This window comes from Talpa occidentalis, unplaced genomic scaffold, assembly GCF_014898055.3.
Source record: "Talpa occidentalis isolate TD23 unplaced genomic scaffold, MPIMG_talOcc4v2.1 talOcc4.12, whole genome shotgun sequence".
NCBI classification, from domain to species: Eukaryota; Metazoa; Chordata; class Mammalia; order Eulipotyphla; family Talpidae; genus Talpa; species Talpa occidentalis.
In genome coordinates this window covers 57,562,650-57,577,607 of record NW_023601212.1, presented here as the reverse complement: position 1 = coordinate 57,577,607, position 14,958 = coordinate 57,562,650, and the positions used below count along the sequence as shown (strand labels likewise).

The following is a 14,958-nucleotide window of genomic DNA, read 5'->3' as shown; positions in this document are numbered from 1 at the left end:
CAGAGATGAATAGGGAGAGTGGACAAGAAGACACTGGAGAAGTAGGCAAGGGCCACTCCACTTAGGTCCTATTAAATCTGTCAAATGTTTGATCTTTGTCTCGAGAGGAATGACAATCCATTCCAAAATTCCAAGAAGGGTCATAATATGGTCAGATTTCTGTGTTGAAAGTAACAAGTGCCCATAATGGGCCACGTATATTAACTAAGGCAACAGACGTGAAAATCCCTTCAGAAGTTGCAAAGTGCTAGGGTACCATTGATTTTAATGAAAATAGGTCTAGTCACTCTTCCCTCTATGATTTCATATCATCATGGTGTCACCCCTTGAGCATGGTGGGAATGGTGTTCCCTGTGGTCAGCCTGATACAACTGGAGTCAAGAATGACATATAAGTTGAATCAGCAAGTTTCTCCTATTGAGGCTCATACAACCTAAAATTCTAGCATCAGCCAATATCTCCCTTAATGTGAAAATGCTGTCAGTTCACTTCCACTGAGTAGATATTTCCTTTGATTAGTACAAGAGCCCTATAGAAGAGGTACGCAGGGCAAATTTTGGTCATAGGAGGATTATGTCTCAGAGTAGGGGAGACATTAGGCCCCACCAGAAAGCCTCATGAGGACAGGGGATCACCCAGAAATAAGCTTTTTTGCATCAGATGTTGACTCAAGGCAAACTCTACCTAATTGACAAGGATGAATCCTGAAGAGGGTGTACAGAAGAGGGACCACTCTTTACCAAAGAACTCCATAATAATTCCATAATAAATCTGAAATATGAATAAGGATGTTGACACTTTTCATACAAGGGAAGGAGTGATAAAGCAGTTAATTACAATTCTGCAGCCTTTTTATGCTTTAATCAAAATAACCTTTATAAAGAGAGTTAAGGACCAGATTTGCATCCTGAGGGCACCTGGGACAGGACCATCTGTACCTGGGGCCCTCACGAGTCTCCTGCTTGTTCGTGACTTACAGACCATGTGCAATAACAGGAACAATGGGGTACCCATTGGAGGAAGAGGTTGAGGGGTGCTCCAGGAAAGGTGATGCTCTTATTCTGGGCTTCACTTCCCCTTTCCACACTGAACTCCAGTAGTTCCATTTGACTCTCTCGCTCCTCCTTTTCTCAGGGTGAGGGGTACCCTTTCACAGACTCTGCTACTTACCTTGGGCTTTGATATCATCCACTACGGGGCAAGGGGTCTTCACGATCACGTCACTTGGCCTGGAGCGACGTCCGGTGTTGTCCACGCCCCACAAGGTGAACCTGGCCAGGAGGAGAGGCATCCTTATCAGAAAGAACCTAGCCTGGCTGAGAGTCAAGCTCTGCCTGAAGGGCAGGTTTGCTCCTGGCAGTTCTCACAACCTCCAGGCGCCCCTACCAAAGTCAAAAGTGTGTATTCAGGAGCTTCTCATTGCTTCCTGGTGTGTGTGGATTGTAATTTGCTGCCTTGGGTATAGAAAATGATGGGGAGTTCATGACATCAAATAGTGGTTTTCAAAGTGGGGTGCCCAGATCAGCAACAGCACCATCACCTGGGAACTTGACCGCTATGAATATCCTCATGCTCCACCCCAGAACAGAGACCCCAGGTCTGGGGACCAGGAATTAGCTACAAGCCTTAAGGTGATTCTGAAGTTAGTCATTTTTTTAAAACCACCAAGGTGAAGGAAAAAGCAGGTGTCTATGTTGATGAACAGAACCTGGGTCTGAAGCTCTGCTCCTGCCATGTAGAGTTATGCAATAGCTGCATGTTATGTAACCATAGCATAGAGAACAGTATAGCTCTGGCATAGGTGACTCAGAGCTTTATTCTCTTATCTGCGAAGTGATGATGGCAAGATACGGTTCCAAGAGTCCTCCCAAGAAAAGTGTGAAGACATGGTTGTCCAAAGGCTGAATATAAAATCCCCCCCTTGGGTGATAGAGGTGCACGGAGGGGCGACACCCCAGGTTCTGTAACACAGAGTGAATCCAAATACACTCATGAGCGTAAGCTCTGGTGTCCATGCCCAGGCCCTCAGCAAAGCAGCCAAGTAAGTCTAAAGCAAAGCATTACCCCTGCCCTTTGCCTCTCTGTTGCTGAGTTTCCCAGGTTGGGGGGGTGGGTGGAGAGAAAGGGGATGGTTGGGAGGGCTGCTTTTCTTGGTGAGTCGGGATGTTCTTTCCTCTTGGGAGAGTTACAAGGAGGAAGAGAATTTGAGAGGAAGAGAGATGCCCTCAAACAGGAGGCCAGGGAAGAGCTATTGGGCCTGAGACAGCTGATGGGCTAAGGTAGGAAAGAAGAAGCAATTGCCTAATGAGTCTTGCAGAAATAAGTGTTTCTCTTAGCAGAGAACAGACAACTTGCATCTACCACTCCCTCTGAAAGAACATGGCATTCAGGAGCCATCTTCTCCCTCTACCCTCCGCAAGTCCTCTTGCTGGGCTCACCAAGGCCTCACTGAGACAGCAGGCCCATCTCAGGAGCCCTGCTAGGGGGACGTGGAAGAGGAGGGCCTGCCTGGGTGAAGAGCATACAACCGAGATGCCCTGTGGACTTGCAGGGCTGCTCAGCCTTCTTGCTGTCCCTCCGACTGGGACCAGAAGCTCCCCTGGGGTTCCCCTCCTGTCACACAAGGACTGATTCTGTTCTACTGGCCTTGGCTTTGTGCCTTGCTCCTTAGTTCAGATGTACCCTCTTCCCTAGAAACTACCCTGACCTGGCGTCCAGGGGCCTACCCTACTTCTTGCCCTGCCACTTCTCCCTCCTTAGTGGGTGACTTGTCTCCAGCCCCACACTGCTTCTCAGGGGCAGCACTGGGCCACCTGGATCCCTGAATCTCCGCATTTGACCCACAATACCTGATCAGACTCTTGGTTCTATTTCTAGAATTATCCCTAAGGCCAACAAACTAAAGCTGGTTCATCTGATCCACCCTGTTTGGCATGTGCTCTATTTCCAGTCCCGTCCCTCAATTCCCTCTCAGGTAGTATCAGCTCCCTCTTCTGCCCTCCTGCTCTAGACTTCTTAAACTAAGGTTCTCAGAGATGGACTCAGAAGGAGCCAGGGCAGACTGTAGACCTGTGTGTCTCATGGCCTGAGATTCTGAAACATGGGCAAAGCCCTCTCTCATCCCCATGCGCCCCTCTCCCCAGAGAGCCCACAGCACACACAGCAATGCTAGGGGGAGGAAAGGAATGTGCCCCCCATGACACTGTCCTACAAGCCTCACTCAGATTGTCCCTGGGATCCTGGCGAGTCTAACAAAAGCACCCCTGATGTACATAAGAAGTCCATCTCTGCCCAGAATGGGTCCCTGCTCTTTGTTGTAGCTATCAGTAGTCATTCTTACCAGGGTCAGAAGGCCTGCTGTTCCTCCAGCTGATGCCCTGGGGCCAGCGAGGGCATGGGGCTGCCAGCCCAAACCTGGCCCCGCTCGTGGTTCTCACCATTGGGCTCTCTTCTTCCTTCCCTACCCCCTCCCCAGTCCTGTACCTGAGCCCACACTCCTGAGTCCCTGCTTGGTCTCAGTGGCTGACATCCAGTTTGCCTGTGCCCAGAGTCCTGCACATGTGTCAAAGTCATGGCAGGATCCCTGCTACCTGCTCAGAGGCTAAGTAATGCTGCCTGCCTGTGTGTGTAAGGGGCACCTGAGCTCGACTATGTAAGATTGCTCCCAACCACCTTTTGTAGCCCACCATTATTTAAGTGTGGACTCTGAGTTTCTAGAGGCTTCCCTGAACCTTGATGGGAAATGTCCTTGGCCTCTGGTACTCAATTGGCTGTCAGCTGAACCCTCTCTCAGCACCCACGTGGGCACTAATCCTCATCCCACGCCTGCAGGCAGCTTGCATCCCTTTTTGCTGTAAATTGCGCTAACTCTAGGGGACCCTGAACTGAAATGAAAATACCTATGCTTAAATTAATTTTCACATTCTCCTAATGGGACGATTAGTGTAAAATTTAAGTTCCTGAGTGTTAATTCTTTTTAATAGCAAAGTAATGTATTAAGAAAGGAAATGCTCCCTGCAGTCTTCTTATCAGAGACCCCAGAGTCTTGACCCAGGAGCCATTCCTGGCAGTCCTGCCTCCCTGTGGGTGGAGGGGCGCTGGAGGAGCCACCGCTTATTTCTCTATACAGGCCGGAAGCATTTCCCAGATTTTCATTTGGAAACGCCACAAACGTTCATTCCAGGAAGGCCTTCTCTTGTTGCTAGCATTATCATTTCCACCATTGAACACTGGTAGGACAGTAAGGGGGTTAGCTGGAATTACTGGACAGAAGAGATAAGCCCTGTTCCTGATCCAAGGGCTAATGTGTAAGTACATTTACGGCTGCATCCAAAGCTTCTGGGCCCTGTCCACAGCCGCCCGGCTGGGAATGTTCAGCCTGTAGTTGGAGCCTGTAAATCATATGGTGTGTGTGTGTGTGTGAGTGCTGTGTGTAGTGTGTGAGAAGTGCGTAGTGTGTGAGAAGTGTGTAGTGTGTGGTGCATGTGGTGTTGTTAGTGTGTGGTGGTGTGTGTAGTGTAGTATGTGTGTGGTGTGTGGTGTGTATAGTGTGTGTGATGTGATAGTGTATGGGGCATGGTGTGTGTGTAGTCTGCAATATGTGTGTAGTGTATCTGTGGTGTATAGTGTATGTGATGTGTGTAGTGTGTGTGGTGTGTCTGTGTTGTAAAATGTATGTGGTGTGTATGTGTGGTCTGTATATTGTGGCGGGTGTGTAGTGTGTGTGATCTGTGTGGGATGTGTAGTGTGTGGTGTGTGTAGAGTGTATAGCGCGTGCACATGTGATATGTTTAGTGTGTGGTGTGTGTAGAGTGTATAGTGCGTGCACATGTGATATGTTTAGTGTGTGGGGTATGGGATGTGTATAGTGCGTGTGTTGTGTAGGGTGTGGTATGTGTGGTTGTGAAATGCATGTGATGCGTATGTGTGGTGTGCATAGTGTGCATATTGTGATGTATGTGTAGCTTGTGATGTGTATAGTGTATGGTGTGTAGTATGTTTTGTATAACGTCTGTGGTGTGAAGTGTGGTGTGTGTTGTGTATTGTATATATTGTGGTGTGTATAGATCGTGATGTGTATAGTGTGTGATGCATGTGTGTATAATGTATGGTGTGTGTGTGTATGTGTGTGTGTGTGGTGTATGTGTGTACCAACACAGCCTGGCTTTGGCTCCTGGGCTGAGGTCTTAAAGGCCTGAGACTGGATATGTGTGGAATATTCTCAGGGTCCTATCAAAGGTGAACTGTCTGCTACTTTCAGGCCCTCCCTGTCCAGATATGGCAATTTCTGCTGAATGCTGATGCTGAATATGGCGTCTTTTTCTGAATTATCTGTCTGCTGTCACATGCCAGAAAGGCAGTGGCTCCCCTGTGAGCCTGTGTTGTGGTGAGGGCACGGTGGGCTAGAAGGGTGGCAAGTCACCTCTCACTCCGGCCTCAGTTTCCTCATCTGTTAAATGATAGTGTTGGACTAGACACCCTCTCCACGTCTCAGGATAATATTTTTAAATTCATGAAAAAAGATGCATACGCCAGAGACACAAAACTCTGTGGCGCCCAGGTGAAGAGCCAGCTGTGTGTTTCCTGTGAGGTAACAGGATCCTGCTACTAGACCCTTCCAGAACCTGAATAGCTGGAGAGTGAGACATGGTGTGGAAAGAAAACACACATCCTGACTCAACTCTTAACCACCAGCCACATGCAGAAAGCCAGTCCTATGACTCTGAGAAAGCTACTCAGTGTTGTTGAACCTCGGTTCCCTCAACTCTAAAATGGAATGGCCCTAATCTCACAGGGCCAGCGAGGGTCCCCTGAAGCACCCACAGAAGGCAAGCACAACATAATTGAGGGCTGTTGCCTCCATTTTATTGGCAAGAAAAGTTAGTTGCAGAAACTTTTAGTGTCTGGCTTACAATCACTCAGTGGTTAGAGCTCACAAAAGCAGGCTTGGGGCCCCTGAGCGCCTAACTCCTCACCCAGGACTCATCTCCTTTGCCCAGGGACCAAAGCTCAGGCTTCCCTGGACGCCTCCAGAGAGTGGCATCTTGCCTAGGGGCGCCCCTATCCTTCTTCACGTGAACTGCAGCGCCACCTAGTGGAGGTTGCTTTTTTCTCCACCTCAGGCCTGACCATAATCAACATTGACAGAAAATTGGAATCTTTCAAGACATGAGAGCAAAAACTGGAAGTTCACCAAAGATAGCAGGAGTGAGAGACGGTGTCAGCCTCAAGTCTTTGATCAGGAAAAATTGTCAAATTAGGTCAACATGAGGAGGGTGCTAGGGAGAGTAAAAGCTGGTATTTGCAACAGAAAACCTAGCCAGTCTCACGCCCATAGGAACTTTGAAAATCCTAATTAACACTTGTGATTTAGTGGCAGGAATTACTGAGGCTTTTTTATGAAAGCTAATTCCAATTTCACGAGCTTGAGACATTTTACAGCAGGTGAGGTGTTCAAAACTCAAATCTTTGTTCCTTTTGCCTTCTCCCCTCATGAAGTACCACAACTGCCAAATATTAAGTGGCTGACAGGAATCAGAACTAGATTGACTTTCCTTTGTCCTGAAATTATCATTATGTTAACATACATTTTCCAGCTCCTCTCGCATATCACTTGTCTTTATAATTCTACATTCCCCAGCATGGCCCCTTGCTACATCCCTTTTTCCTGTGCTGAAGATACTCAGCCTGAGCATCTACGTTCACCTTGCAATCAATGCCACTCACATTTCTAGTGCTTTTCATCTCTGAACTCTTTAACTGTGGAAATGGAAATGATTTATTCTGGAAACCTTGACTCTATTCTTGTGACCTCTTCAGTAAACTGTTAAATGTTTTTCATACCGATGGGGTCAGCAGGTCCCAGAACTTACATCACTATAAATTCTTCTTCTCCCGCCCCTCCGAATTTCCCATCATGGCTTAGATTCTCTGACTCTCTTGCCTCTTTTGGTGTCTTTTGTGTCTTTGCTTCACAAAGATTTGTACAATTGTTCCCAGAGCACAGGGAGAAATGAGGAAGAAGTCACAGAGAAAAGAGGGTTGTTCCAGGGCTGAGATACGTAGGAACTCGCTGTTTTTTCTTGGAAGAAAAATGCTAACCACCTCTAACCTCACAAAATTATCTCTCAATGCCACTGGAACCAGTTTTTTAAAGTCCAATTCTTAATGTTCCTCTTCTTTTCTCCAACAAATAACTTTAATAATCTCTGACTTGGAGCATTCACTCTATTTCCCAGTCCCATTTTCTTCCACTGCCTTTTATTCACTGCCTATTGCATCTGACTGGGCCACTTGCTGCTCACCCTCAAGCCTTTTCCCTTTTGCCCCACTGTTTCCTCAGCCTGGTGTGCTTTTCCCAACATTTCTCTACCTGCTGAAGTTTTACACCACCCAATTCAGATGACAGCTATTCCAGTTAGACTTAATGCCTTCTTTCGTTTCTCTTCTACAATAAGTTCCTTGCTCTCCTGTTTGCATTTATTTTATTCCATCTGATCATAATTGTTTATATATACATCCCCTATACGTTGCAAACTCTATGAGGGAAAGACCACATTATCTTTCTAATCCTACCCCCTCCAGAGCCTCACATTCAAGAAGGTCCCCTAATATGCTAACTGGGACAAGACTCGAGAGACTCTAAATATATGGCCAAGTTTCTAAAGGAAAACGAGTAGCAGACAGGAACTAGCTAAAACACTTGTGACGTTCAGGATAAGGAATAACTAGGCAGGCATGTGCCACTCACATGTAGATGGTGTCTGGTTCCAGGCATCGTATGATGAGCGAGATGGTGGTGAGCTGCTTGTCTGGCACCTGAGAGGGCATGGCACAAGGGGACTTGGCTCCAGAGATGATGTCATCCACAAAGCTCAGCACCGTTTCTGCCCAGACAGGAAGGAATGATAAAGGCATAAGAAACAGTGATGGCCAAGAAACAAGGAGAGAGGATCAATTCCATGAGAACCAAGCCCTAAAACTGCTGAGTTCCCAGTCTTCTTAAATTCTAAGTAAGAAAGGAGACCTGGGGCCTCCCTCGTGGTAGAAGGGGTAAAGCACAGCACTAAGAAGCAATTCTCAGCCTCTACAGCAGGAGTTTGATCCTCGGCCAGCCAGGGAGCAACCCACATGCGCAGTAGACCTCTCCTGTCTCGCCCATTGCTCCCCTCAGCAGTGTATTTCAGTCAATCCACCTGTTCTGCTCCCTACTCCGTCTCTGGTGAGTCCTCTCACCAACCTCCCAGCACCTCTGGCCTGTACCCCAGCTCTTGTATGCATAAATAAATAAATCTTAAAAAAAAGGATACCTAGAAGGGATGGTCTTTTCTGCTTCATATTTCACTAGTCAGTTGGAGCCATTTGTCCATTAGTTCAGAAACAACAAAGGTAAGAAGTACATACCACACCTTTGAGATTGTTCATGAAATGTTCTTGGCCTGGTAGAAAACAGCTGTTCTGGTCAAGGGTCATTGCCAGGCTTTAGCAGTTCTGTGCACATCAGGGAAAGCAGCAGACGGCTCTCTGTGCCTGGAGCGTTAGTGCTAGGTCTACAGATGGTATCTCCCCTGAACTGGGTAGTGCACACCGCCAACCCATTGGTGACCACACTCATGCATAAGTTTTAGGGATGACTTCTGTTGACCTTTCTCTATGTGTATAGTGAAAAACTAAGGCATGGTCTATTTTTCATGGAGTGTTTCCACTCCTTAGAGACATCCCTCTTCTAGCCAGAGCTGACAAAAACAGAGTTTGCTTTAGGACAAGACATGGGGCAAGCGCATCTGTTTGCACATGCTTTTGCCTGGAGGGGGGTTATTAGAAAAAGAATTTTTTTTTTCTGTAATCATGGCAGTGGTTAGCACAGAATTGTTTCCTAATTGTGGGCTAGGATAACTGGTGTACTGTATTGTTGTTTCTTTGTGAGTGTGCCTAGAGGCAGTGAAACGGACACCTCTTTTATAAATAAAAAGAAAAACAGAATCAAAACAAGACTTTGTCAGATGCTCGCCATGCAAAAGCTCTGAAGTGGACAAGATGGTTGCTGTTTGGGAATACAATTCCTTCTCCCCCACACTCCTCCTGCATTGCCCTCGATACTGCAGGCCTGGAGCAATGCCAGAAGGTAGGACATTTTCCTTTCATTTGTTGCCACTCTGGCTCAAGAGGAGTTCATGAAGTGGGAGAAGCTCACCTGTCTCCACTTTGGAGTGGTCCATCCTGTCTGTGACCTTTTCTTGCCGGATGAGGTAATCAACAATCTGCACCCCAATTGGTGGCTCTGAGTGTTCCCACTCCAGTACCACAAGAGTGCTGCTGGGCTCGTGAACGGTGGAGAGTCTCAGCCTGGGTGCAGACAGGGAGACACATGAACAGGGACACAACTGTGACAGGGATGGCCTTCTGATACCACCACCACCACCCACTCAATTGAGACTACATAAATTTCCTCTTCTCAACCTTTTCAACCAACCATAAAAATGATGTCTTTGAGGACCTGTCTCCTTCACAAGAGAGTAGATCTTCAAGTAAACCCCTTGAAGATTCTTGAAATCTATTTTATTCATCTAAGTGCCTATCTCTGATCAAAAACTTGACATTTATTTGTCAATAATTAAATAAGGAGTTGAGTCAAAGATGAACGAATACCTGCATATCTCATGACTCAGTGGATAGGGTTCTGGGGGTATCACTTTATAAGATTTAGAAATACAATTTCTGCATTTGCTCATGAGAAATAAGATAATGTACCTGGAAAGCTCATCCCAGTGTCCCCTGACAGTGGTGAGGGGAGAGTCCTGCATGAACAAGGGCACAGTCATCTCAGTTTGCATAGCATTGCCAGAATCTGCCCTCCTGGTGGAAGCCTGGCTTTCCCACTACCCATGGTACTAACAGACATTCTGCTGACAAGGCCTTGGGGCAGATTCCGTTTGGAGGTGAAATACTCAGAGGGGGTAAGAGTTGGCCACATGTCCAGTTCCCCTCTGGGTGATGTCTTGTGACAGCTCACTGAGGTTTTGAATTCAGTATCTCCTTTTGCTCTTGGCTCTCTATAAATATCTTGATTCCAGTATTTTCTGGATTTTTCCAATTCATAGAGTACTTGTTCCTTATAAATTGTTGACTTTGACCTTTGTTGTCCTTGCCATCTCTTACTGCATGTACCTCATGGATCCCCTATAAATGTTATTGACATGCACTGCTATGGATCTCCTAAGGGCCCAAGTGGTTTCAATTCACTGCCTTGTTCTGACTTTATGGCTGTGTCTCAGGTTTCTCCCTTGCTTCCAATTCCCTGTTTCTTCCTAGACCACTGACTTCTGGGAACTTTCCCAGTTCCTTCTCACTCCAGCCTCCTTCCCTTACACACATCCCTGCCATTCACCCCTATTCCTGATTCCCATGTCTCACTGACACCTTGGTCCTCTAGCCTCCATTCAGCTCACAGATGCTTTTTACAGGTCTCAAAGATCTGCGGGCAAGGTACCCTGAATGGATCACACTGAACCAATTCACACCAAAGCAATGATAATTTTAATTCGACAGGTGTTTATTAAGCACCCGTTACATATGAGAATGCGCTGATGCACTGTTGCACAAGCCAGCTCTAGTTTCTTCTTTCATGGAGTGATCAACAAACATTCAACTATATATGGCATTATAATAAAGTGTGATAAGAACTTCAGTAAGAAAGCATAGGAGGCTTTTGCAGCAACAGCAAGGAATTCAACTAGTGAGAAAATAATGCAAAACACATGCTCTTTAGTGGCTTACTAGGAAGGAGTACATAGTTTGCCTATGACATTAAAGATGGGCTAGTCCCAGAACAGTGCGGATATTGACAAATTCATTAATTAGAGTCATATGCAGAGTGATATTTTGAAGAAAAAGCATAGGGAAGTTAAATACGTAACTAGGCCTTTCTGAGAACTTGGATTCCGTGAAAATATGAACTAAGACCGTCCTCTACTGAGAAATAGGAGTGTGTATGATTTACATAGACTTGTGTAAAACTAGAATGCATTTCTATTTTCAACTACCAATAAAAATGCAAGAAACTAAGTTTTCCTATTGAAAGAAATGATTAGAATTGACAAGAAAAGTGAAGCCCTTAATAGGTGTTTCCTGTTTATGAAAATTTAGCTAAATTTGATTCTTAGCTATGGCATTTATTAAATGTAGGTTTCGAAATGAAATCAGCCTTAGGATACTAGTGGTTGGATGTTTACCTGAGGATTTCTGTTCAGTGGCATCAGTGCCATATGTCAAAAGGTGACTTTCTTAGCCCGTGAATCACTCTGAAAGCACCATCTTCTAGTGCCTCCTTTTCTACCAAAGAAGGAGACTTTTTGAAATAATTTCTTTTTAATTGAGGTAATATTTGGTTATCCCCATCAGGTTATTGCTACCGTAGTCCACCTGTAATAGGGTGGTCCCCAGGAAAGGGGGAGGTTCCAGGTTCCCTGCCCCACCCAAAGGAGGGTGGAGCTGAGCAGGGAGAGAAGAAGCTGCAGAGGAGACGGAGAAAGGAAGGAAGCAGGATGGAGCCAGAAGGAGACCTGGAGGAGGCACATGGAGCCGAGAGACACATGAAGAAACTACACTTGCCTTTTGGTCGTGGACTGGGTGACACAGATGTGGGTGGGAGACCTGTGGGGAGGTGACCATGGCGGTTTTTGTCTTGATTTTGATTTTGCTCTTTTCCTTCCAGACTTGTCTGGTTGGTTCTGATCCTTTTCTGTGGATCCCCACTGGAAGATGCTTTAGACTTGTGGCAGGCTTTGGGGCCTTGCTCTGGGCCAATCCTGCTTGGGTGGACTTTTACGCACGAGGGGACGGGTAACTTTGGGTACTTGATTTAGAAACTGTATTCTTGCCTTTCCTGTATTGTTTACTAATTGTATTAAAGTTCTTTCCCACTAAAGTCTCATATGTTTTGTGTTGATGCGGCAGATGGCAGAACCTATTTACAGCAGACAGGTTTGTGGGGCCTGGGGTGGCCCTCTCCCTGTCCTGTAACACACCCACCATCAAAACACCCATAGTCCACCACCATAGTCCATTGTGCTTCCTTCCTAAAAGGGGATTTTTAATAATAATACCCTTAATTCTCTTTTGATTCAGTAGGTCCAAGTAATGGCTGTAAAGAGCAAGAAGCCGTGACTAATATATATGAAACTACCCACACAGAGAAGAAAATTGTTTTCTAGCATTTTACTATCATATTCTCCTCTGTCTCAGTTTTCCTCCTGCTCCGTCCTGGTCCTTGAATGTCCAACTGTGGTTCCTAGTAATGAGCCAAATGGTAATGTTCACCAAGACCAGCCTCTCACTTGCTAGTTTCTTTCTATCTTGCTCCTGCTCACTCAATCCTCCCCTTATCTCAGGTCTTCACTTCCAGATTTCTTTGCCTTACCAACCCATGGGCTATCAGATGTTATATTTCTGTGCTCCACTTCAATGGCGGAGTTCATGCTAGAGGCTCAAAAGGGTCACTGCCTCAGGTCTTAGGCCATATGACCAGCCATACCCCAGGTCATAAATCTTAATGTCCATTCTCAACTTCTCTTTCCTTCTCACTCACACAGCCAACCATTCAGCAAGTCCTATTATTTCTACCCAAAGTCACCTCTGTGTATCCTCTCCATAGTCATGGGGAAGATCACAGCTTCTTAGCCATGTGCTCCATCCTGCTCGATGACTTTTGAGAAGTTATTCAGCCCATCTGAATTTATCTCCTTCTTTAAATAACAGCACCTAACTGCCCTGCATGGTGTCTGATACCCATTAAGTGTGTTGATGGGCTATTTAGAGTCTAACTGTAGATTTCAACCTCCCCTCCATCACAACAGCAATTTTACCTCTCTTATTGTTTTTTTCATTTTTACTATGGTAACATTAGTTTACAACACTGTATAGGTTTCAGGGGCACCTCTTTAGCCACATCTTTACCTTCAAGATGTCGAAGAGCCGCCTTCTTCATGAACCCTTCACCATTGCCCAAGTTCAGACTTGACCTCTTCCCTAGTCACATAGTATTAGCTGTCTCACATAGAATCACATCCTCACTATTACATGTGCCTGCCCCCCCAGAAGATGGGAAGCTCCCCAAGGACAAGTACTGATTTTTGTTTTTTCATCCTGTTCCCCAGTTCCCAGCCTATTGCTTTGCAAATAGCAGACACTCTAAGATTAATATCTGCAGATGAATGCTGACGCAGGCAGAGAAAAGGCATCATACACGGGTTGTGGGAGAGGCGCACAGGTGGGGAGTCCATCAGCTCCAAAAGCAGTGGAGTCACAACGACACCAGTCCTCGATGACGTCTCCCGTCCCCGAGCACCAGAGAGAACTCATGGTGGCCTCCTGCAAGAGCTGTGACAGAACAGAGAGGGAGTAAGTGTCGGAAGCCACAGCCATAATTAAGACAGAGCCACAGCTCCACTGACCCTAAATACCCACCCGGCAGTTAGCTGTCACATCACTTCACCATGTTTTAGTCCAAAATTCCTACCCCAAGAGACTGTTTCTGGGAGAGCTGGTGAGATCACTTGAAAGCCTTGTATTAGCATAACAGTTCATCCCTGTGATGAGCTGTGGCCTTGAAAGGAAGCCCTACACCATCCCTCTCCCCCATGTTCCTGTTTCCATCATTTACACATTTCCACTCCAGCGACAATGGCCACTTGACCATATCCTCCGGGTGGCCTGCCTTTGCCACTCTTCCCTCTGCCAGAGGCACTTGTGCAGATGTTCTTTGTGTGTTGTTGGCCCTCTTCACCCAGCCCTGGTATTTCCTCCACTTTCCTTCAATATACCTTGTTTCAGAGATATTTATGCAATTTTGCCTTCAATTTTGATTCTGCACTAGGCCTTTCTTTGCTAGGAGATGGTGAACAGGAGAAGCACGGTGGCACATGGGCTAAGAATGGAGCTCTGGTGCCATCTGCCCTGGGTGAGAATGCCAGCTCTGCCAGTCACTGCCATGGGGACTTGTTGAGTAACATAAACTCAGATCTCTTCAGTAGCAAAATGGGATAAAAAATTTTTTTTTTTCCTCATAGGATTGTTGTGACTCTGAAATGAAATAGTATATGCCAAAGGCATAGCATGATACCTGTGCTATGCACACTTCAGTCACTTATAAGTAGCACTTATTAGTCATGAATACCAGCAACAATGACAGGGCTGGGTCTTATAGGAAAACTTGTAATCACCACAAAGTCTAAAACAAGTCTTTACATATAGTGACTTCACAGCAGCTATTTACTATTAAATAAAAGAACCAAGGGAGAAAATTGCACCATGGAGAGAACAGAACTCACTATGGGGCAATATCCTGGTGAGGAAGTAGATCCTGGTGAGTTCTGGCCTCAGTGGGCCTTGCTACCTCCATCCCACCCAGCATGAGGGAGCAGTAAGCTCCTGCTGGGCCCGTAGGGATCCAAACTAGTCTGGGTGGAGCTGTCTCTCTGGTCAACTCAGCATCTGCAGCCTCTGTTTTTCCTTAGGATTCTCATTTTTAGGCCCCTTACTCAGCATTCCCACACTTACTTGGTTAATTGGGGGAGGGGAACCCCTATCCTATAAAATTTTAGGTCAAAAAATCAGAAAGAAGGAAGGAAAGAAAAGGAAAAAGAAAAAAAAAGAATTTTAAAAATGAGATAACCCTACACAAATCAAAATGGTCTGAACCCAAAGCCCATATGTTATATTCTATTTTTCAGAAATTAACATATTTAGGCTTGAATAGTTGAAATAGTTCCATAGTGGACTTCCCCGTTCTCCTCATCCCCACTAGAATGGAAGCTTCCGTGGAAGAGGAAGCAATTTTTGATGGTCACTACGAGTTGCATAAAATTTTGAATTTACCAGGCCCTTTTAGACACTAACACTCTAGTTTGAGGTCCATGTTGAACAGCTATGATGATTTATGGTGGAGGATATTGGCAGCAC

At 45.9% G+C, this 14,958-nt stretch overlaps 1 protein-coding gene across 2 annotated transcripts in view; it reads right to left on the bottom strand.

Annotated features, from left to right (window-relative positions):
• ASTN1 (astrotactin 1) overlaps positions 1–14,958 on the bottom strand; it is a 315,040-nt gene that overhangs the window by 13,470 nt on the left and 286,612 nt on the right. For both annotated transcript variants that reach the window (XM_054693451.1, XM_054693450.1), the window contains exons 18-21: positions 13,244–13,377; positions 9,194–9,345; positions 7,751–7,886; positions 1,171–1,271 (exon numbers count right to left, since the gene is read on the bottom strand). In XM_054693451.1, coding sequence (XP_054549426.1) covers positions 1,171–1,271; positions 7,751–7,886; positions 9,194–9,345; positions 13,244–13,377 — 523 coding nt within the window. The remainder of the gene's footprint in view (positions 1–1,170; positions 1,272–7,750; positions 7,887–9,193; positions 9,346–13,243; positions 13,378–14,958) is intronic.